A 24,258-nucleotide genomic window follows, 5' to 3' on the forward strand; every position below is an offset into this window, starting at 1 on the left:
CACTCCAGTGTTCTTGCCTGGAGAATCCCAGGGACGGGGGAGCCTGGTGGGCTGCCATCTATGGGGTTACACAGAGTTGGATACGACTGAAGTGACTTAGCAGCAGCAGCAGCATAGTAATTGATGTGCTGGTGAATTATTCCCCCCTTTGTATGATGCATATTATATGTAAACACATGACATGTTACTTGAAAAAAAATATATAAAGAGGTTTTTAATTCTAGATTCCAATAGGAAAACCATGTTTAATTTTGTAATATCTTGATTAAAAAATGAGACCAAATATATCATTTAACTTCAATTTTCTCTTTCTGACAGCTTTTCCCTTGTTTTTCAAAGACCATTTTGACTGTCCTTATATTTAGGTTTTGAAAGATTGTATTTTTGACATGTTTTCCCAGCGAGGCAGCATGCATGGGGCAGAAGGCTGTCATTCTCTATCACTTGTTGTTTGGTCTATTTCAGTGACAATCCATCTTCCTCCCTTCATGAATAGTTGTGTGTACACATCTGTGTGTGTATGTGTTTAATTTCATGGGTGTTTTTTCCACAGTCCTCTGTGGGCATTTCCTATATATATGTATATATTTGCGGCACCTCTTAATTTCCTCTGCTGAAGTGATAGTGATATCTCTCCTTTCATATCTGGAATTCTCAGTTATGCCTCGTCCTAGGATTCTCTCTACAATAACATAGGAATTTCAATAACATAGGAATTCCAGGAGAAAGTCATGTTTGAAAAGCATGCCTTTGTTCAGATGACATATCTTTTGGCAGCGTGGGGGACCTCATAATTGGTACTGAAACCAAGATGCTTAGTTTCTTTCTTTTACTGGTAAATCAGCAATGAATGGGGAAAAGCATTCTTTAAGCAGCATTGTGGAGAAACCTCAGAGATATTTTTCTTTAATAGCTCCATTGAGGATTCTTAAGAGCTCATGTAATTTTTATGAGAGAAATATTTGCTCTTCACCTGCACTTTAATTCACAAAATCATTTTTTTTTTTGGTTTTCCCAGTATGCACTTCTTTTCAGAGAATATTTTCTTATTATTTTCTCAATCCTCAAATAACTTTTCAATTCAGAAGGCAGCTAGAATGGATAAATGAGAAAGTCAAAGAGGAGTCAAAGATCTCATCTCAAGGCCACGTTTATGAAGCCAAGTTTATGCGACTTATTTTGGGGAGCTGTTATGTGGGTATAATATTAAAGATCCAGTGGAGTGTTGTAAATTTGAACTGTCCACTGTTACTTGTGATACTGTAGTATGAGGTTAAGGAGGTTCATACTGCTTTTCACTCTGATCATGTTACGAATAAGTACAAATTTTGGCCTTTCTTCTTGAAAATGCTTTGGATTTAATTTTGCCTCAGTAACAGAGGCAATTTCAATCATTGATTACCTGTTATGGTAAGTCACTTTGTTGGCTTGTCCTGAAATCATCATACATTCTCTGGCATTTATGATAGGTCTCTGTTCTTAAGTACTTGTGTGTTCTGTAAGCTGCTGCTGCTGCTAAGTCACTTTAGTCATGTCCGACTCGGTGTGACCCCATAGACGGCAGCCCACCAGGCTCCCCTGTCCCAAGATTCTCCAGGCAAGAACACTGGAGTGGGTTGCCATTTCCTTACAGTAAATTACTCAGCACTCAGATTAGTCAACATATGTCTGCTCTTAATGCTCACATAGCCAGTGGTATTTCAGAAATAGTTAAAATCACAATATTATGATATGTTACCATAAAACTTTGCTACAAATTCTGCTGTTGAAGAAAGATAGCTAACATTCACTCTTAAGTTTTTTGGTATGCTTTCCTATCATAGGGCATTTATTTATTGATATAGTCACAATTAAGTAACATTGTTATAGAATTGATTCTTCCCATTTTTTTTTGTATCTTTGTTGCTCAGCACCGGAAAGTTAGACTGTTAGGTAAAACTCATTCGTAGACACTTAGGAAATTTCATATAATGGTTCGTGATGACAAAAGGATTTAGCTTTGTATATATTCAGAGGTTTTGTTTATTCATTCATTTATATGTATACTTAAGTATTTGATGATTCAGATAATAAGTAGATTTTGTATAAATCTTAGTAGAAGATTTATGATAAATACATAAATAACAGATACACAAGGTAGAAGATGGGAAAGGATCACAAAAAATTACAAGGGGCTTCTCTGGTGGTTCAGTGGCTAAGACTCTGCACTCCCAATGCAGGGGGCCCGAGTTTGATCCCTGGTCAGAGAACTAGATCCTGCATGCAACTAGAGATCTCACATGCTACAATGAACATGGAAAATCCTGCTTGCTGCAACTAAGATCAGGTGCAGCCAAATAAACAAACAAAAAGCAATCAAACAACAACAGCAACAAAACAATTATAGAGAAAGGACTGTGAAAGTTAGGAGAGAGAACTTAACCCTAGCTTAGAGAAATGCAAAATTGCTATTTATGCTTGGGAGTCGTGTGTGTATGTGTTTGTGTGTGTGTGTGTGTGTGTGTGTGTGTGTGTGTATGTATATGCTCATCATTCTTTTGATATTTATAGAAAAGTAAGTGGTAGGAGATCTGAAAGTATAGAGAACCTTGTAAGAGGTGGTGAATTGTCCTTTATATATCACACATGTCACACTAGCATTCAGTTATTTTATGGGTATATGATCAAGCATATTTCTATAATTTTAGCTTGCTGGTTAAATGAATTCTTTCTTTTTTATTCTCCCAGTTTTATTGGGATATATCTGATATACAGCACTGTGAAAATTTAAGGTGTACAGGATGATGACTTGACTTACATATACTGTGAAATGATTACCACAATAAATTTAGTGAACATCCACCATCTTATGTAGATAAAAAATTAAATGTTTTTATCCTTGTGATGAGAACTCTTGGGATTTACTCTTTTAAAAACTTTCGTATATATCATGTACTAAGTTTCTTCAATCATGTCTGCCTCTTTGTGATCCTATGTATTGGAGCCCTCCAGGCTCTTTTGTCCGTGGAATTCTCCAGGCAAGAATACTGGAGTGGGTTGCCATTTCCTTCTCCACATATATACCATACGGCAGTGTTAATTACATTAATTATGTTGTACATTACATCCCTAGTACTTACCTATCTGTAACTGGAAGTTCGTATCTTTTGTCAGCCTTCCTTCAGCTTTTCCTCCTTTTATCTCCTGCCTCTGATAACCACAAATCTGATCTCTTTTTCTATGGGTTTGTTTTTAAAGTATAATTGACTGCCAACATTATGTTAGTTCCTGGTACACAACATAGTGATTTGATATTTTTTATACATTTCAAAATTATCACCATGATAAGCCTAGTTATGTCACAATGCAAAAGATACTTTGTCATTATTGAGATGAATTATTTCTTAAGAATAGTTTTTAGAAGCAGCAACCAGGTACTCAGCTTCAGGCTAACAAATACCTGATTTATAGGAAACAGTGCCAGGTCTGTCCTGAGTAGGTTGTTCAGAGTTCTAGGTAAAAGGATTGGTTTTGAGTGTTTCATCTGGGCTCATACTCCAGGGTTGACAATCCTGGGAGAAGTGGTCCAAGCAGGGCTTTCCATATGTGGTGGTTTGTGCAGTTGTCAAAGCAAGCTTGTAGCTTGGGATCCCAAACACAGTGGGATGTGGAGATTTCAAAGACATTTTATATGTTTGCAGAAAATCAAGGTATTTTTAAAAGCATGATTTTTCAGTATGAGGCTAGACGTAACTATCCTTTTTCTGATATAATCATTGAGAATTTTATTGCAGCAGAGTACAAATAATTATGAACTTGAACAATGTATAAAATAATATGAGCATATTACCAACTGCATTTATCAGGCTATATTCATAACCATGACCCTGTTTTGGCATCAGACTACTTATTAAAATGAATATATATCCCTAAAGGAAAAGATTAGAAGGAAAATATAATGCATTGATTTGACTGGCCTTACAAGCTTTTAAAAATTGTTCACACTTGGAAATATTAAACATTTACATTGATTCTGCCTACATTTACCTACTTTTTCTATTTTTATCCATTCTTCCTTCTTTTAATTGTTTAACATCTCCAGAAAAAACATTCTGTGGAAACTTCTTCTACAAAAATGGTGTAAAGAGGGACTTCCCTGGCAGTCCAGGGAGTGTGGGTTCCATCCTTCATTGGGGAACTAAGATCCTGCACAGTGCATGGTGTGGCCAAAACAAACACACACACCCACAAACAAAAAACACTTTTAAACATTATAAAGAATCTTCATGGTTTTATCATGAGAAAGAGATTCTCCAGGTGGTTAGAGGTCCCCTCACTGCTCCCTCCGGGTTTTCTCAAGGTATCTGTTTCATATGCTCTCTACGTCCTCTTTTCTTTTAATACTCCAACTCGAGCATAGATGAAAACTCTCACTTGTTTCAGCTAAAATTAGTAGAAATTTAAAAGCTACTTAGCTCAAATCTAAGGGAACACAAAGCAAATAAACCAAGAAAATGAAAGAAACATAAAATGCATTAGTCTTACAGGGTACAAATTTCTCTCTGATCTTACCTTAGCTAAGGAGCTCCCAGGGCTCCCAGCCCATGACTCATTCCGTGCTGTGAGAAGGTTTTTAATATTTGGTACCCAAAGCTCTGGAACAGTTTTTCAGGCACCTTGCTGTGCTTTCTGGCTTCACACCTCTTGACTTGTTTCCTATTCAGAGGGTAACTTCTCATTCTGTCTTCCCCATCCCTGCCCCCATGTGGAAGAGCCAAGACAAAGATGCAGATTTCCTCTAGAGCCGACCACCAAGTAGGGAATCCCCAACCCCACTTAAATATCATCTGTCCTGCTTTCCAAAATGAAGGAGACACCTTCTATCCCTAGGCAGGTGACAACCAGACAATCATCATAATTGACACTATGTACATCCCACTCTTTAGAGGAAATCCCATCTCTGTTAAAAGCATGTCATGATTCATGTATGGGCAATATACACTGTTCTCACTATACAAGAAATACACCTGTATAGGGTCATTCTAACACCAGCTTGAACATCAGGAAGTTCACAGTTCACATATTGCTGAAGCCTGGCTTGGAGAATTTTGAGCATTACTTTACTAGCCTGTGAGATGAGTGCAATTGTGCGGTAGTCTGAGCATTCTTTGGCATTGCCTTTCTTTGGGATTGGAATGAAAACTGACCTTTTCCAGTCCTGTGGCCACTGCTGAGTTTTCCAAATTTGCTGGCATATTGAGTGCAACACTTTCCCAGCATCATCTTTCAGGATTTGAAATAGCTCCACTGGAATTCCATCACCTCCACTAGCTTTGTTCATAGTGATACTTTCTAAGGCCCACTTGACTTCACATTCCAAGATGTCTGGCTCTAGGTTAGTGATCACACCATCGTGATTATCTTAGTCATGAAGATCTTTTTTGTACAGTTCTTCTGTGTATTCTTGCCACCTCTTCTTAATATCTTCTGCTTCTGTCAGGTCCATACCATTTCGATCCTTTATCGAGCCCATCTTTGCATGAAATGTTCCCTTGGTATCTCTAAATTTTCTCGAAGAGATCTCTAGTCTTTCCCATTCTGTTGTTTTCCTCTATTTCTTTGCATTGACCACTGAGGAAGGCTTTCTTATCTCTTCTTGCTATTCTTTGGAACTCTGCATTCAGATGCTTATTTCTTTCCTTTTCTCCTTTGCTTTTCACTTCTCTTCTTTTCACAGCTATTTGTAAGGCCTTCCCAGACAGTCATTTTGCTTTTTTGCATTTCTTTTCCATGGGGATGGTCTTGATCCCTGTCTCTTGTACAATGTCACGAACCTCCGTTCATAGTTCATCTCCGGGAGTTGGTGATGGACAGGAAGGCCTGGTGTGCTGCGTGCGATTCATGGGGTCGCAAAGAGTTGGACACGACTGAGCGACTGGACTGAACTGAACTGAGGGTCGTTCTGTCACATCCTATAGCAAATAATACTCAGTATGATGCTGCTCCGCAAACAGAGGGCTATGTTGGCTGCGTTGGGTCTTTGTTATGATGTAACGGCTTCTCGTGGAACATGGGCTTTTCTTGTTGCAGTGCTCAGGCTCTAAAGGGCACGGGCGCAGTAGTTGTGGTGCTCTGGCTCTCTAGTTGTGGCATGAGGGCTTAGTTGCCCCGCGGCATGTGGGATCTTAGTTCCCTGACCAGGAATCGAGCCTGCATTCCCTGCATTGCAAGGCGGATTCTTAACTGGACCTGAACCACCAGGGAAGCCCCTTAAATGATTCTTTAAGACCACTTTGAGAAGCCAGAGTGGAAGGGAGGGAAAAAATGCTAAGGGGAGAGGAGGGAGATCCTGATCTAGAAAAGTAAAAGTGAAAGTCGCTTAGTCATGTGTCTGACTCTGCCACCCCATGGACTGTAGCCTGCCAGGCTCCTCTGTCCATGGGATTCTCCAGGCAAAAATACTGGAGTGGGTTACCATGCCCTCCTCCAGGGGATCTTCTACACCCAGGGATTCAACCCAGGTCTCCCCCTTTGCAGGTGAATTCTTTACTGTCTGAACCTAGAAACGTTATTGGAGTTAATTTGTTCAAAGATCATTTTCCCTCATGGGCCACTCTCATTTGCCACCTGGGGGTGACAAAAGCATATAGATGGATTTTCCTTAAAAAGTTGATATCATATTCATGTGAAGTGTATGCTGCTGCCAAGTCACTTCAGTCGTGTCCGACTCTGTGCTACCCCATAGACGGCAGCCCACCAGGCTCCCCCATCCCTGGGATTCTCCAGACAAGAACACTGGAGTGGGTTGCCATTTCCTTCTCCAATGCATGAAAGTGAAAAGTGAAAGTGAAGTCGCTCAGTCGTGTCGACTCTTAGCGACCCCATGGACTGCAGCCTACCAGGCTCCTCTGTCCATGGGATTTTCCAGGCAAGAGTACTGGAGTGGGGTGCCATTGCCTTCTCCGAAGTGTATGCATAATATAAATTAATAAAAATTATACTGTAGTCCTTTGAAGGCCTTATTTTGAAGAGGAAGATAATGAATTAGAGTTCTGTTCAATTTTTTTCAATCACCATATGTTGAGGGCTTATTTTGTGCAACGCACAATGCTTGATCCTGTGGGTAGGACACAAAGAAGAGTAAGACAGACTCTCTGGTTTCAAGAAGGTAAATATGCACAGGTATCATAAAACAAACACATTTCCACTAATTAATTTGTAAACCTCATTTTGAATTAGTTAAGTCATGTTTTAAAATTTGAAGGGAAATCTACTTTCATAGATATTTTTGCAAAATTAATAATCAACCTAACCAACCCATGATTTATCTTTTGAGTGTATGTGGATTATTATTTTAAAAAATATTTTTTATTTTTTTAAATTTTTGTTGCACTAGGTCTTCATTGTTGCTTATGGGCTTTCTCTAGTTGCAGAGAGCAGGAGCTACTCTTTCTTGTGGTGCACAGGCTTCTCATCACAGTGGCTTCTTCTTGAAGCCAGGCTCCAGGTGCATGGGCTTCAGTAGTTCCAGCATGTGGACTTAGTAATTGTGGCTTGCTGGCTCTAGGGTGTGCAGACTTCAGTAGTTGTGGCACAGGGACTCATTAGTTGTGGCTCTCGAGCCCTAGAGTGTGCAGGCTTCAGCAGTTGCAGCACATGGGCTCAGAAGTGGTGGCGCATGGGCTTAGTTGCTCTGCTGCATGTGGAGTCCTCCTGGACCAGCGATCAAGCCCACGTCACCTACGTTGGCAGGTGGATTCCCATCCCTGTGGGAAGTTCCTATGTGGATTATTATGCATAAGTTTTGTATATGTTTGCTTAATATTTCTTTACTAAATTACTGTGGAGAAAGGTTTTATTCTGGATGGCTCAGAATTTATAGATACAATAATATTAAAGCTTCTCTGTTTCTCTTTATAGCACCCTTGATAAATAGAACAATATTGCTGTAGTCTCACTTTCCAAAGGGAAATATATAAGAGTCTGTCATCTGAATCCAAAGTGAGTTGTTTAATGACTAGAAGCTAGATTTAAGAACTTACATAACTTGTTTCAGTGCTCTCTCTATTAAGATAACTCAATTTAATTAGGGGCAGGATCTATACAAGATAACAGAGAACACCAATTATATGGGGTCAAGGCTGAAAAGGGTTTATGTACTGATCAGAAAATGTGAGGTTAGTTATGTAGACTGATCTTTTTAGCTTGCTAACCAGATATAGGAGATGACATTATCAAGAGCAGAATCCTCTACAGAAAGTAATGTTAAATTAAAGAAGAAAATATTTAAACATCTTTATGAAATATGGGTTGAATCCAGAATATCTATCAAGGGGGTGTTTGAAGTGCACAAATTATCTTGTCTCAAACAAGATATAAAATTTTTTCATGTATGTACCTTTTAAATATTGTGAAAGTTAGAATGGAGGAAATTACTAATGATCATGTTCACTATTACAGAGTTAATAGAAAGTCTGAACTTAAGTAAAATGTTTTCAAGAAATTTGTATAGATTAATATGGGAGGTTTAAAAAAATCACTGTGAGGGGATTTTAAAAAGAGAATTAAAGCAATTAACAAACATTTAAAGCAGAATATTTAATAAGCAATAACATTTGAGATTTTATCTAATTTAAAAATACACTGCAAATTACAGATGCTCTTATGAGTGAAATCTGGAATTTGAAAATGGTGTTTGAAAAGCCAATAAACTCTCATTTAACTTACTAGACGTACTTTAAATGTAGATGATGTGGATACTTTTGGAAACTCACTCTTTGGATTTCAGTTTCTGATGAAGACTCGGACAGACCCAGCCATAGCAAAATGACTAGGTCTTGCATAAAACACACACTTTAGTACATTAATGACATTGCAGTCAGAAAAAATCTTCAAGGATTGTGCTTTTTAGCTCAATCCATCCCAAAGTGAGCTGAAACCTAGCAAGTGAGCTGTAAGGAGTAAGCAAATTGGAAAGGGAAAGGCACTCTAGGGCAATAGTAATACCAGGAGTCAACATCTGGACTTGTAGCAGGGAGAGGAACCCAGGCTGAAATTCCCACATTAAGGCTGTGTCTTTAAGAGGAGAATAAAGCAGTTCCAGGTTTGCGTCACAGCCTGAATCCCTACAGAAGCAGAGGTAAATCTTCGCTGGAGAAGAGCATGCCCAGTTGAAATGCATTGTTTTCCCACAGATTAAAATCAAGCAAATGTAGTCTCATAATAAAAGATCGATAAACTGTCAAGGAAACAAACAGCCATGACTGAGAGTCAGCAGAAAAGTGAAATAATTGAGTGACCTACTCCTTATCCAGGACCTCAGGTACTAAAATGATCAGAACAGAGTGTGAAATAACCATGTATAAAAAGATTAAAAGAAAGAAAAGATGAAATCACAAAAATTGTCTATAGTAAGAAACTGACAAAAATGACCCAGCAGATTTTTGTTAAAGGAATAAAGCATTTAGAAATAAAAATAAAATTGTTGGGAGAAAACTCTTGATAATTAAATGGTTAAATATGCAATAAGAGTTAGTGAATAGGAAGATCAGTTTAAAGATATTACAAACAGTGTAGTACCAAGAGATAGCAAATGAGACAACAAGAGGGAAAAGCACAGAAAAAGTGGGACACATAGAGGAACAAATTCAAATATGTCAATAATGGCAATAAATAAAAGGGAACTAAATATGGTGTTCAGTTCAGTTCAGTCGTTTAGTCGTGTCCGACTCTTTGCGACCCCATCAATCGCAGCACGCTAGGCCTCCCTGTCCATCACCAACTCCCGGAGTTCACTGAGACTCACTTCCATTGAGTCAGGATGCTATCCAGCCATCTCATCCTCTGTTGTCCCCTTCTCCTCCTGTCCCCAATCCCTCCCAGCATCAGAGTCTTTTCCAATGAGTCAACTCTTTGCATGAGGTGGCCAAAGTACTGCAGTTTCAGCTTTAGCATCATTCCTTCCAAAGAAATCCCAGGGCTGATCTCCTTCAGAATGGACTGGTTGGATCTCCTTGCAGTCCAAGGGACTCTCAAGAGTCTTCTCCAACACCACAGTTCAACAGCATCAATTCTTTGGCCCTCAGCCTTCTTCACAGTCCAACTGTCACATTCATACATGACCACTGGAAAAACCATAGCCTTGACTAGACGGACCTTTGTTGGCAAAGTAATGTCTCTGCTTTTGAATATGCTATCTAGGTTGGTCATAACTTTCCTTCCAAGGAGTAAGCGTCTTTTAATTTCATGGCTGCAGTCACCATCTGCAGTGATTTTGGAGCCCAGAAAAATAAAGTCTGACACTGTTTCCACTGTTTCCCCATCTATTTCCCATGAAGTGATGGGACTGGATGCCATGATCTTTGTTTTCTGAATGTTGAGCTTTAAGCCAACTTTTTCACTCTCCTCTTTCACTTTCATCAAGAGGCTTTTTAGTTCCTCTTCACTTTCTGCCATAAGGGTGGTATCATCTGCATATCTGAGGTTATTGATATTTCTCCCGGCAATCTTGATTCCAGCTTGTGTTTCTTCCAGTCCAGCGTTTCTCATGATGTACTCTGCATATAAGTTAAGTAAACAGGGTGGTCATAACTTTCCTTTCAAGGAGTAAGCATCTTTTAATTTCATGGCTGCAATCACAGTTAGCTGTGGGATTTTTGTAGATGTCTTTTATCAGGTTGAGAAAGTTTCTGCCTTTTCCTAGTTTGCTGAGACTTCTGTTTTTGTTTGTTTGTTTGTTTTTGGTCATTAATGGATATTGGATTTTATCAAGTGCTTTTTCTGAATCTGTGTTTCTGTACCTATTGAGTTGATGATATGCTTTTTCTTTTAATATGTTGAGTTATACTGATTGATTTTTGAATGCTAAGACAACTTTGTATTTTGGGGATAAGCCCAACTGTATCATCCTTTTAATCTGTTGGTTTCAAACAGATTAGTTTTGTTCGAACAGATTAGATTAGTTCGAAAACTCAAAAAGTTTTCGAACAAAATAAAATTTAAGACAAATGCGTGACATAAAAAAATACTGTACTAAACTATTAGAGAATACACAATACCTTAAAGCACACAGTAAATATTTACAGAACCTGATCATGTGCTAGACCATAAACCCATCTTGACAGATTTCAAGAATTGATACCATGCAGGCCAATTCTCTGATATCTGCTCAATTTAGACATTTAAAATAAAAAGATAAATTGTCTCATACCTTTGAAAATTAAAAAAAATACTTCTAAATAATTTATGTATCATTTTGCAGCCCCTTGGACTATAGCCTGCCAGGCTCCTCTGTCCATGGGATTTTCCAGGCAGGAGTGCTGGAGTGGGTTGCCATTGCCTTTTCTAGGGTATCTTCCTGTCCCAGGGATTGAACCTGGGTCTCCCGCATTGCGGGCAGATGCTTTACCCTCTGAGCTACCAGGGAGGCCTATAGTATAATATAAGAGTAATTAAAAATGAATCCTAGCGAAATATTCTTTCAAAACTTGTAAGATGAAGATAAATGGATATTTAAAGGGAATGGCAACCCACTCCAGTATTCTTTTTTTTTTTTTTTTTTAATCTATTTATTTTATTTGGCTGCCCTGAGTCTTAGTTGTGGAATGTGTACTCTTAATTGCGGCATGTGGGATCTAGTTCCCTGGCTAGGGATTGAACACAGGCCCCTTGCAGTGTCTTTGCCACTGGACCACCAGACAAGTCCCGCACTCCAGTATTCTTGCCTGGATAATCCCATGGACAGAGGAGCCTAGCAGGCTACAGACCCTGGGGTCACAAAGAGTCAGACACAACTGAAATGATTTCTCATAGCACATTTAACCTTTAAAGCTTCTATTAGAAAAGAAGAAAGTCTGAGAATTAATGTCCCAGGCAGCCTCCACTTTAAGCTATAAAAACAAAAGAACCCCAAAGAAAACAGAAGGAATGAAGTAATAAAAGTAAGATTTCATTATCTTACTTTTCCATTTCATTGATCCATGACGGCTTGACTAAGATTTTGTAAAATTTGTATGGAAGAACGAGAGTTCAGGAAATAATTCCCAGTCAGTGCACTGCTCAAGAAAAGGATTAGAGGCGAGGCACACTTGCTCTATCAGATATTAGGACTTATAAAACTCTTACTATATATATTTAGGCAACATGGTCATGGACAAGGATAATTAAAATAACTAGTGGAACAGAATAGAGAGCATTGAAACAGACACAGTTCTATAGGGGTTCTTGATGTAGGAGAGAGATGGTTTTACAGAGCAGTGGGGAAGCATTTATTTTTTCCCCATAAAAGTTCTGGGACAATTGGTTGTCCAAATAGAAAAAAATTAAATCAGAGTGAATACAACCTGATATACAGAAACTGATTCCATATGGTCTAAAAGTGATGTGAAACATGAAATTCAAAAACTTGAGAAAAATTATAGAATATCTCACTCCCTAATGGTACAGAAGGATTTTTTGAAGTCATGACCCAAAAATTGCTCACCACAGGAAAATGTTGATAAATTCAGCTGAAACTGAAAACTTTTATAAGAAATTAACTAGAAAGGCAGTGAACGTACAATTTCTAAAACTGGGGAAGGTTGGGAATCCCTGGTGGTCCGATGGTTAAGGCGCTGGTCTTTCACTGCTGTGGGTATGGGTTCAGTCTCTGGCGGAGGAACTAAGATCCCACAAGCCACGTGGCCAAAACAATAACAAAAAACTAGGGTAGGTGTTTGTAATACATATAATTTTGTAATACATGTAACTGATAAAGGATTGTGTCTAGAGTAGTGAGAACTCCAAAAAATCAATAGGGAAATGACAGACAACCCAAAAGAAGAAGGAGCAAACATGATTAGACAGAGATATACAAACATGATCAAATATACAACCTCAGAAATAATTTAATTACAAAAATGTAAATTATCTCCACAGTGACATACCATTTTATATACACTGGATTAAAAAAAAGTGTGACAATAACAAAGGTTGGTGAGGATGTGGAGCTAAGGAAATATATCTAGACATTATTTAGAATGTTGAACACTTCTATTGCTTTGACTGAGCAAGTCTACTTTTAGGAACATGCCCTAAGGAAACCTTTGAATAGATCTATTAGAGATCATATATGAATGTTCATAACAGTACTATGCATAACAGCAAAAAATTGGCAACAACTAAATAACTCAAAAGTTTATTCACATAAGGTTAAATAAATAGTGCTAAGTCGCTTCAGTTGTGTCTGACTCTGTGTGACCCCATAGACGGCAGCCCACCAGGCTTTTCTGTCCCTGGGATTCTCCAGGCAAGAATACTGGAGTGGGTTGCCATTTCCTTCTCCAATGCATTCATGCATGCTAAGTCACTTCAGTCGTGTCCAACTCTCTGCGACTCTACGGACAGCAGGCCACCGGGCTCCTCTGTCCACGGGATTCTCTAGCAAGAATACTGGAGTGGGTTGCCATTTCCTTCTCCAATAAATAGTGACATGCTTGCAAAATGGAATACCATAAATTGGTGAAATTTACAAACTGGTATTTTGTTAGATGTGTGAAACTTAAAATCATAATTTTGAGTGGAAAAAGAGATCCTGAAATAAAACATTCAGTAATTTTTTTCTCCATTATATGCTTCTTCTTGTTTTCTAAAACATTTTAAAAAATTGACGTATAATTGATTTACAGTATTTCATGTGTATGGCAAAGTAATTCATCATTTAGTAATTTTTTTATAACATTCAGGGGAAGTAGGTGGTTAAGATGTTAGAGGAATATGCAAATAGATGCCAAAGTGTTAATAATATTCCAGTTTTTTTTAGCTGAATGTGAGTTCTCTGGGATTTATTTCATTATTAAGCTTAACAGCATAAATATGATCTATATTCTCTTGTATATATCTAATATTACATGATAAAAATGTGAAAACAGTTGGAAGAAATGCTTAAGTTTTAAAGAAGTTTTAAAAAATGTAATGAAATTCTATAACGTCTAAATCAGCTTAACATTGTGAGCTGCTGAATTTTGTGGTCATTATTTCAGTAGTTTCTGGGGTTCTTCAACCCCTTCCAATCCCAGGGAGCCATCTGCTGGAGAATTGCTTCAACTCCTTAAAATGAGATTCATTTTCTTTTCTGACTTTTCAGTTTTGCACCCAATTTGATGCCCAAATTAAAAATAAATTGGAGGCAGGTGCAAGCCCACAAGACGGCTGGAGCGGGCCATCTGTGGTGGGCGGCGTTGGCCCTGCTGCTCCCTGCCCCACGCCTGCCCGCCCGGGAGCTGTCAGCTCCCCCTCGGCTCTATCACAAGAAGGTTGTTGAGCATTATGAAAATCCCCGAAACGTGGGGTCCCTTGACAAGACATCTAAAAATGTTGTGACTGCATTGGTGGGGGCTTCAGCGTGTAGTGATGTCATGAAATCACAGATTCAAGTGGATGAAAAGGGGATGATTGTGGACACCAGGTTTAAAACATCTGGCTGTGGTTCTGCCATTGCCTCCAGCTTGTTAGCCACCGAATGGGTAAAGGGGAAGACGGTGGAGGAAGCCTCGACCATCAAAAACACAGATATCACCAAGGAGCTGTGCCTCCCGCCTGTGAAACTGCACTGCTCCATGCTGGCTGAAGACGCCAAGGCCACCTTGGCTGATTACAAACTGAAAACAGAACCCAAAACAGAAGAGACCGAGAAGAAATGAGCCCCAGTGATGCTTTGAAGGTCCACAGGCTGCCAGCCCCCCAGCCATGCAGACACATAGGTGTTGAGAAGCCCTTGCACTACAGTAAGTGAACTCTGAGATCCATACATTTGCCGCGCACGTTGTGACTCTAACTCAAGCAAAATACACAGCCGAGTTGTTCTGAACCCTCTGGTTTCTTGCAACTCACTTTCATCGCCTTAACCTCGCGTGTGTCTATTTTGATTTGTGTGTATGACCCCCAAACTGAAATCAGTAGTGAAATCTCTATTGATTTGGGTAGTCATGAAGTGCACAATATCTAATTTTATCTGAATCTTTGGGGGGAAGATTACCAGTAGAAGGCCTTGGTAAGATTATTTGGTAGGACCAAATAATAAGTATTGTACAAGTATTTATGTACAAGTATTATACATAAAACAGATTTTGCATCTATATAATAAATAAAGGAATGTTGTGAGACTAAATAAATAAATTGGAAAATAAAAATAAAATGGAAAATTAAAGCAGTACCATCCCTAGTGCTTTATTTACTCTATGTGTAGAAACCATTCTGCTACAGTGGCTTTTGATTATATTGTATAGGGGCTCCCAGGAAAACACATGGCAACAAACATTTCTTCTTTTAAAAGTCTGGCACTGGAATCTGTCAGAGCCATTCCTTTTATGGGGGAAATGGGAGAAAGACTCATATGCTTAGCTTCCACCCAGAGAATTCACCATTTCTTTTCATTGTATCCTTCATCTTCACATGCCCTAATTTATGTGGCTTAGTTTTGATTATAAACTTTGTAAAGAGAAAGAGAAGTTTGACTCTTAAACCTAATGAATAAATAGGCAAAAGATAAGGATTCAAATTAATCACTGCTGTTCCAAAGAGTTTTAGTTGCTCAGTTGTCTCTGACTCTTTGTGACCCCATGGACTGTAACCCACCAGGCTCCTCTGTCCATGAAATTCTCCAGGCAAGAATACTGGAGTGGGTTGCCATTCCCTTCTCCAGGGGATCTTCTCAACTTTGGGTACCAGATGCGAGGAGCCAACTCATTAGAAAAGACCTTGATCCTGGGAAAGATTGAAGGCAAAAGGAGAAAAGGATGACAGATGATCAGACAGTTAGATAGCATCACCAACTCAATGAACATGAATTTGAGCAGACTCTGGGAGATAATGAAGAAGAGGGAAGCCTGGTGTGTTGCAGTCCATGGGGTTGCAAAGAGTTGGATGTGACTTAGCAACTGAAAAATAAACAATTGCAAAGAGACAGAGAGTTCAGGTAGGAGCCTATTACTGTAAGTCAAGGATAGCCAGGTCATGTTGGGGAACAAGTGTTACTGGTGGGGTTCTTCCTACTCCTATTATTGGGATGACAAATTCTCAACCAAGGGTTTCCCTTGGACTCATCAATAATACTCTGGAAATGCTAGCTATGTCTCTATCCTCTAGAGCTGTAAAACTGTCTAAATGGTGATACAAATAGAATGAGAGAAATGGAGCATCTTTGGTGGGAACTGCTTATTGAATGGCAACTGGACTTTGCAGTAGAATTAGATTACTCAGACCAGGACCACAAGACAAACTTTCTCCAATATCTTCTATTGATTTTTGTCGGGGGAATCATGGCCCTGGCCCTGAAAGCAATGAAAACTTAGTTTTGGTAACCAGAGGTGGAAATGTTTGCAATAAATAAAGAAAAGAGGCCTGACCTAGAGAGTCAAAAATCTGGAGCCTCACAAACTCGTTTGAGGCTCTGCTGTGATATTTGAACCCCCAAGGCAGTATATCACCAGTCAAGTAGACTGTAAGTAATACAGAATTTATAAAACTTGCTCTGCTTAGTCAAGTATGTACATTTGGAGGATAATGCCTGCACAGGCTTCTCACTGCAGTGGCTTCTCTTGTGGAGCATGGGCTCTCGGGCTCGCAGACTTCAGTACTTGTGGCTCCTGGACTCTAGAGCACAGAATCAATAGTGGTGGCTCGCAGGTTTAGCTGCTCCATGGCATGTGGGATCTTCCCAGACGAGGGATCAAACCTGCGTCTCCTATGGTAGGCAGATTCTTTACCAGTGAGACACTAGGGAAGCCCTGAGCAATGCTGCTTTCTACAGGTTCTCTTTTTGTTTTTGTTTTTGGTGCTACCTTTAGATAGAATAATTGTGTGTGTATGTTTTATGTTGATCCACATGCTTCTTTGGGATTCAGATAAATGAAAATAAAATTTGGGGTTTATTTTAACAAAATTACAGAATCCAGAAGGCATTACCCTATAGCCATTAACATATAACCTGATAGTGTTATTTGAATGAATTCTTCATTTAGTTTCAGTTCTTGAAATCAGAGATTTTGTTATTGTTTCTGGCACAGTTTGCTGAATGCTTATTTCATTTTGTTGTCCTTTGTTTTCAGAAGTGTTCATGACATCATTATTTCTCTTGGGTGCATCTATTGAAAGACTGGCTAAATACAGATGAGTTTTTCTTCAGTTTTTATGAGTGAAAGCTGAATGCATACAACTCTGGGTTATTTTGTACCTGTCCATTTGATATGTTGCCTTTGTGCTTATTGCAGGATTACTCGGAGGAGTGTGTTACCCATTGCTTATTATTACTCTGTGTTTCCTTAGATCCAGCCAGTTGTTAAAAGCATAGATAGAGTTAACTGACTATGCCTTCACCCATCCATCCATCCATTCAAAAAATATTGAGTCGTGACTTTTGCCAGGCACTGGGTTAGTCATTGGTGATACAACAGACGACAAGATTATCCTTCCTTTATTCAATGGTTTCCCACCTTTTGGGGTCAAGCTGCTATAAAATTCATTATTTTGCTAATATTAGGAAGGTGATCATACCTTTTTGTTACTGACCTGTAATAGTAGTCAACGGTCCACTGAAAATTGTGGCAGGGTACAGATGATATACTACTAAAGATGTTTAACAGCTAGAGAATGAATGTAACCTTCTAAAAATAAGAAAATTCCCTGGCAGAAATCGATAACGAGGGAATAAGGCTAGACTGAAGGAGAACTCATACAGTTCATACGGTTCACGGGGTTCTCAAGGCAAGAATACTGAAGTGGTTTGCCATTCCCTTCTCCAGTGGAGATTCAGTAAATCCTAAAGGAAATCAGTCCTGAATATTCACTGGACGGACTGATGTTGAAGCTGAAACTCCAATACTTTGGCCACCTGATGCATAGAGCTTACTCATTTGAAAAGACCTTGATGCTGGAAAGATTGAAGGCAGGAGGAGAAGGCGATGAGATGGTTGGGTAGCATCACCGACTCAATGGACATGAGTTTGAGTAAGCTCTGGGAGTTGGTGATGGACAGGGAAGCCTGATGTGCTGCAGTCCATGGGGTCACAAAGAGTCGGACATGACTGAACAACTGAACTGAACTGAACTGAAGGAGGGCTCTCACTCCTGTAAGGCTTGTATTCCTCTTCTTTTCTCTACACAGTCTCTGACACTTTCTTTTCTATCGCTATGTCCTCAGATATACTCAGGTATTAAAAGTGAAACCTTATAAACTTCTTTGTGTTGAAGGTCAGGGTTGGTGGTAAAAGAAGAAGACTTTTTTCTTTCATCCCACACATCAATCAGGGCCCTTCCTTTTCTGATGATGTAAAAATTGTATACTACTCAATCTGGTGTTTCTGAAGAAAGTGCTCCTCGGTTTTATCGTCTGACTTGGAGTTATATGTCTCATGTCAGGCATTTCAGGTGAGGGAGGAGAAAGAAGACTTTACCAGGGTGGGTGAGTATGGGAGAGATCGAGATACTGTGACCTAAGCAAGGTCCTCTAAATTGTGTTGTGAGGCAGCAACCGTGGCCTAGATTTGCATCGATGCAGCTCTCTTTTCAGGATACAAAAGGATGGAGGAAGATAACTTTTGAGGTCCCTTTCATTATATTTATAGCTCTGTAGTCCTCCTCCCACAGCTTTATTGATGTATAATTGACAAACTGTAGGATATTTAATGTGTACACCATGGTGGTTTGATATACACATACATTGTGAAAGAACTTCCACCATCAGAATAACACATTCATCATCTCACATGTTTGCCTTTTTAATTTTTGGTGAGAACATTTTAAGTTCTCTTCTCATAGCAAATTTCAGTTGTACAATATGGTGTTATCAGCTGTAGTGACCATATTATACATTAGGTCCTCAAACTTTATTCATCTTATAACTGAAAGTTTGTATCCTTTTACCAATTCTTACTATTTTTACCTCCATTCATAGACCCTGGCAATCACTTTTCTAGTCTTTGTTTCTATGAATTAGACTTTTAATTCCACATATAAGTGATATCATGTAGTATTTGTCTTTCTCTGACTTATGTCACTTAGCATAATGTCCTCCAGGTTTATCCATGTTACAAGTGACAGGATTTCTTTTTTTTTTTGAAGGCTTAAATAATATTCCACATATATATACACACACACATATACCTGCAGGTATAATATAAATTGCACAATATGAATAATATCCCATATATATAAATATTTATAAATATATACCACATCTTTATCCATTCATCCATTGACTGGTACTTAGATTGTTTCCATACTGTAGCTATTGTGGATAATGCTGCTGTGAACTTGGAAGTGCAGAGATCTCTTTGGGTTGAAGGTTTCATTTCCTTTGGATATATACCCAGAAGTGGGATTTCTTTTGTGTGAAAGTGAAAGTGTTAGTCACTCAGTCGTGTTTGACTCTTAGTGACCCTTTGGACTGGGGTCCACCAGGCTCCTCTGTCCATGGAATTCTCCAGGCAAGAATACGAGAGCGGGTAGCCATTCCCTTCTCTGGGGGATCTTTGCAACCCAGGGATTGAACTCGGGTCTCTCACATTGCAGGCAGATTCTTTATCGTCTAAGTCACCAGGGAAGCCCCTGGGATCATATAGTTAGCTCTTCTTTAGATAACAAATGAAAACCTACTGTATAGCAGAGAACTCCATTCTATACCTAACTCTATACTTAAATGGGAAGGAAATCCAAAAAGAGGAAATGTATGTACATGTATGGGCTTAATAACCCAGATCTGAAGTTATTGATATTTCTCCTGGCAGTCTTGATTCCAGCTTGTGCTGCATCCAGCCCAGCATTTCTCTTGATGTCCTCTGCGTATAAGTTAAATAAGCATGGTGACAGTATACAGCCTTGGTGTACTCCTTTTCCTGTTTGAAACCAGTCTGTGGGTCCATGTCCAGTTCTAACTGTTGCTTCCTGACCTGCATACACATTTCTCAGGCAGGTCAGGTGGTCTGGTATTCCCATCTCTTTCAGAATTTCCCACAGTTTGTTGTGATCCACACAATCAAAGGCTTTGGCATAGTCAATAAAGCAGAAGTAGATGTTTTTCTGGAACTCTCTTGCTTTTTTGATGATCCAATGGATGTTGGCGGTTTGATCTCTGGTTCCTCTGCCTTTTCTAAATCCATCTTGAACACCTGGAAATTCATGATTCACTTACTGTCGATGCCTGGCTTGGAGAATTTTGAGCATTACTTTGCTAACGTGTGAGATGAGTGCAATTGTGTGGTAGTTTGAGCATTCTTTGGCATTGCCTTTCTTTGGGATTGGAATGAAAATGGACCTTTTCCAGTTCCGTGGCCACTGCTGAGTTTTCCAAATTTGCTGGCATATTGAGTGCAGCAATTTCACAGCGTCGTCTTTCAGGATGTGAAATAGCTCCACTGGAATTCCATCACCTCCACTAGCTTTGTTTGTAGTGATGCTTCCTAAGACCCACTTGACTTCACATTCCAGGATGTCTGGCTCTAGGTGAGTGATCACATCATCGTGATTATCTGGGTCATGAAGATCTTTTTTGTATAGTTCTTCTGTGTATTCTTGCCACCTCTTCTTAATATCTTCTGCTTCTGTTAGTTCCATACCATTTCTGTCTTTTATTGTGCCCATCTTTGCATGAAATGTGCCCTTGATATCTCTAATTTTCTTGAAGAGATCTCTAGTCTTTCCCATTCTATTGTTTTCCTTTATTTTGTTGCATTGATCACTGAGGAAGGCTTTCTTATCTCTCCTTGCTATTCTTTGGAACTCTGCATGCGAATGGGTATGTCTTTGCTTTTCTCCTTTGCCTTTCCCTTCTCTTCTTTTCACAAGTATTTGTAAGGCCTCTTCAGACAACTGTTTTGCCTTTTTGCATTTCTTTTTCTTGGGGACAGTCTTGATCCCTGCCTCCTGTACAATGTCATGAACCTCCGTCCATAGTTCTTCAGGCACTCTGTCTATCAGATCTAATCCCTTGAATCTATTTCTCACTTCCACTGTATAATCATAAGGGATTTGATTTAGATCATACCTGAATCATCTAATGATTTTCCCTTTCCCTAACCTGCATCCCTATGCAGATGACACCACCCTTATGGCAGAAAGCAAAGAAGAACTAAAGAGCATCTTGATGAAAACGAAAGAGGAGAGTGAAAAAGTTGGCTTAAAACTCAACATTCAGAAAACTAAGGTCATGGCATTTGGTCCCAACACTTCATGGCAAATAGGTGGGGAAGCAATGGAAACAGTGACAGACTTTATTTTTTTGGACTCCAAAATAACTGCAGATAGTGACTGCAGCCATGCAGACGCTTGGTCCTTGGATGAAAGGTTATGACCAACTTAGACAGCATATTAAAAAGCAGAGACATTACTTTGCCACAAAGGTCCATCTAGTCAAAGCTATGCGTTTTCCAGTAGTCGTGTATGGATGTGAGAGTTGGACTATAAAGAAAGCTGAGCACTGAAGAATTGATGCTTTTGAACTGTGGTGTTGGAGAAGACTCTTGAGAGTCCCTTGGACTGCAAGGAGATCCAACCAGTCCATCCTAAAGGTAATTAGTCCTGTATATTTATTGGAAGGACTGATGCTGAAGCTGAAACTCCAATACTTTGGCCACCTGATGCGAAGAACTGACCTATTGGAAAAGACCCTGATGCTGGGAAAGATTGACGGTGGGAGGAGAAGGGGATGACAGAGGATGAGATGGTTGGATGGCATCACCGACTCAATGGACATGAGTTTGAATAAACTCCAGGAGTTGGTGATGGACAGGAAGGCCTGGTATGTTGCAGTTCTTGGGGTCGCAAAGAATAGGACACAAATGAGTGACTGAATTGAACTGAACTAAATGACCCAGATAACCATGATGGTGTGGTCACTCACCTAGAACCAGCAGTCCTGGAGCATGAAGTCAAGTGGGCCTTAGGAAGCATTACTATGAAAAAAGCTAGTAGTGGTGATGGAATTCCAGCTGAGCTATTTCAAATGCTAAAAGATGATGCTGTTAAAGTGATGCACTCAATATGCCAGCAAACTCAGTGGACTGGTAAAGGTCAGTTTTCATTGCAGCCCCAAAGAAGGACAGTGCCAAAGAATGTTCAAATACAATTATGCTCATTTCACATGTTAGTAAGGTAATGCTCAAAATCCTTGAAGCTAGGCTTCAACTATCTGTGAACCAAGAACTTCCAGATATACAAGCTGGATTTAGAAAAGGCAGAGGAACAAGAGATCAAACTGACTACATCCATTGGATCATAGAAAAAACAAGAGAATTCCAGAAAAAAATCTACTTCTACTTCATTGGCTGTGCTAAAACTTTTGACTGTGTGGATCACAACAAACGTGGAAAATTCTCAAAGAGATGGTAATACCAGACCATTTTACCTGCCTCCTGAGAAACTTGTATGCAGGTGAAGAAGCAACAGTTAGAACTGGATATGGAACAATGGACTGGTTCAAAATTGGGAAAGGAGTACGTCAAAGCTGTATATTGTCACCCTGCTTATTAAAGTTATATGCAGAGTACATTGTGGGCTGGATGAAGCACAAGCTGGAATCAAGGTTGCCAGGCGAAATATCGATAACCTCAGATATGCAGATGTGACACCACTCTAATGGCAGAGAGTGAAGAGGAACTAAAGAGCCTCTTGGTGAAAGTGAAAGAGGAGAGTGAAATAGGTGGCTTAAAACTCAACATTCAAAAAACTAAGATCATGGCATCCAGTCCCATCACTTCATTGCAAATAGATGGGGAAACAATGGAAACAGTGACAGACTTCAGTTTCTTGGGCTCTAAAATGACTGCAGTGACTGCAGCCATGAAATGAAAAGACGCTTGCTCCTTGGAAGAGAAGCTACAAGAAACCTAGACAGTATATTTAAAAGCAGAGACATCACTTTGCAGATAAAAGTCCTTATAGTCAAAACTATGGTTTTTCCAGTAGTCATGTACATATGTGATAGTTGGACCATAAAGAAGGCTGAGGGCTGAAGAACTGATACTTTTGAATTGTCGTGCTAGAGAAGACTTTTGAAATCCCTTGGAAGCATGGAGATCAAACAAGTCAATCCTAGAGGAAATCAACCCTGAATACTCACTGGAAGGACTGATTCTGAAGCTGAAGCTCCAATAGTTTGGCCACCTGATGCAAAGAGCCAACTCATTGGAAAAGACCCTGATGCTGGGAAAGACTGAGGGCAAAAAAAGAGGAGGAGAAGACAGAGGATGAGATTGTTGGATGGCATCACCAATTCAACGGACATGAGCTTGAGCAAAGTCTGGGTGATAGTGAAGGACAGGGAAGCCTTGTGTTCAGCATTCCATGGGCTCACAAAGCGTCAGACATGACTGAGCAACTGAACAACAACCACCTGGCTTCCCAGGTGGCTCTAGTGATCAAGAACTTGCTTGACAATGCAGGAGACATAAGAGATGTAGGTTTGATCCCTGGATTGGGAAGATCCCCTGGTGATGGGCATGGCAACCCACTCCTGTGGGAATCCTACAGACAGAGGGTCTTAACCGGCTACAGTCCTTAGGGTTGCAAAGAGTCAGACACGACTGAAGTGACTTAGTATGCATGCATGTATATGTATGGCTGATTCACTTGGTCATACAGCAGGAACTGACATAGCAGTGTGAAGGAACTATACTCCAATTAAAAAAATAATAATGATAAAATTAAAAAGAGCTAACTAGCTCTGGTTAGCTGGCTCTTTTTAATTTAGAGTATAGTTACTTTGCACTGTTATGTCAGTCCCTTCTGTATAGCAAAGTGAATCAGCCATGTGTATACCTTTATCCTGTCTTTTTTGGATTTCCTTTCCATTTAGGTTAACACAGAGCACCAGGGAGAGTTCTCTGTGCTATATAGTAGGTTTTCATTAGTTATCTATTTTATACATTGTAGTCTATATATCAGAGAAGGCAATGGCACCCCACTCCAGTACTCTTGCCTGGAAAATCCCATGGACGGAGGAGCCTGGTGGGCTGCAGTCCGTGGGGTCTCTAGGAGTCGGACACGACTGAGCGATTTCACTTTCACTTTTCACTTTCATGCATTGGAGAAGGAAATGACAGCCCACTCCAGTGTTCTTGCCTGGAGAATCCCAGGGACAGGGGAGCCTGGTGGGCTGCCATCTACGGGGTCGCACGGAGTCGGACATGACTGAAGCGACTTAGCAGCAGCAGCAGTGTGTATACGCTGTCTTCCATGGTGGCTTAGACGGTAGAGAACACGCCTGCAATGCCGGAGACCAGGGTTCGATCCCTGGGTTAGGAAGATGCC

The 24,258-nt window shown here is 39.7% G+C and overlaps 1 protein-coding gene across 3 annotated transcripts in view; it reads left to right on the plus strand.

Annotated features, from left to right (window-relative positions):
- ARMH4 (armadillo like helical domain containing 4) overlaps nucleotides 1-24,258 on the plus strand; it is a 141,201-nt gene that overhangs the window by 22,558 nt on the left and 94,385 nt on the right. The window contains exon 5 of one of the 3 annotated variants that reach the window (XM_044924925.2): nucleotides 14,102-14,133. The exons of the other annotated variants lie outside the window; for them this stretch is intronic. Within the exon in view, the coding sequence (XP_044780860.2) occupies nucleotides 14,102-14,118 (17 nt within the window). The 3' untranslated portion in view covers nucleotides 14,119-14,133. Of the gene's footprint in view, nucleotides 1-14,101; nucleotides 14,134-24,258 lie in introns of those variants that run through there. 3 annotated transcript variants of the gene reach the window in all.

This window comes from Bubalus bubalis, chromosome 11 (genome assembly GCF_019923935.1).
Source record: "Bubalus bubalis isolate 160015118507 breed Murrah chromosome 11, NDDB_SH_1, whole genome shotgun sequence".
Classification (NCBI taxonomy): domain Eukaryota; kingdom Metazoa; phylum Chordata; class Mammalia; order Artiodactyla; family Bovidae; genus Bubalus; species Bubalus bubalis.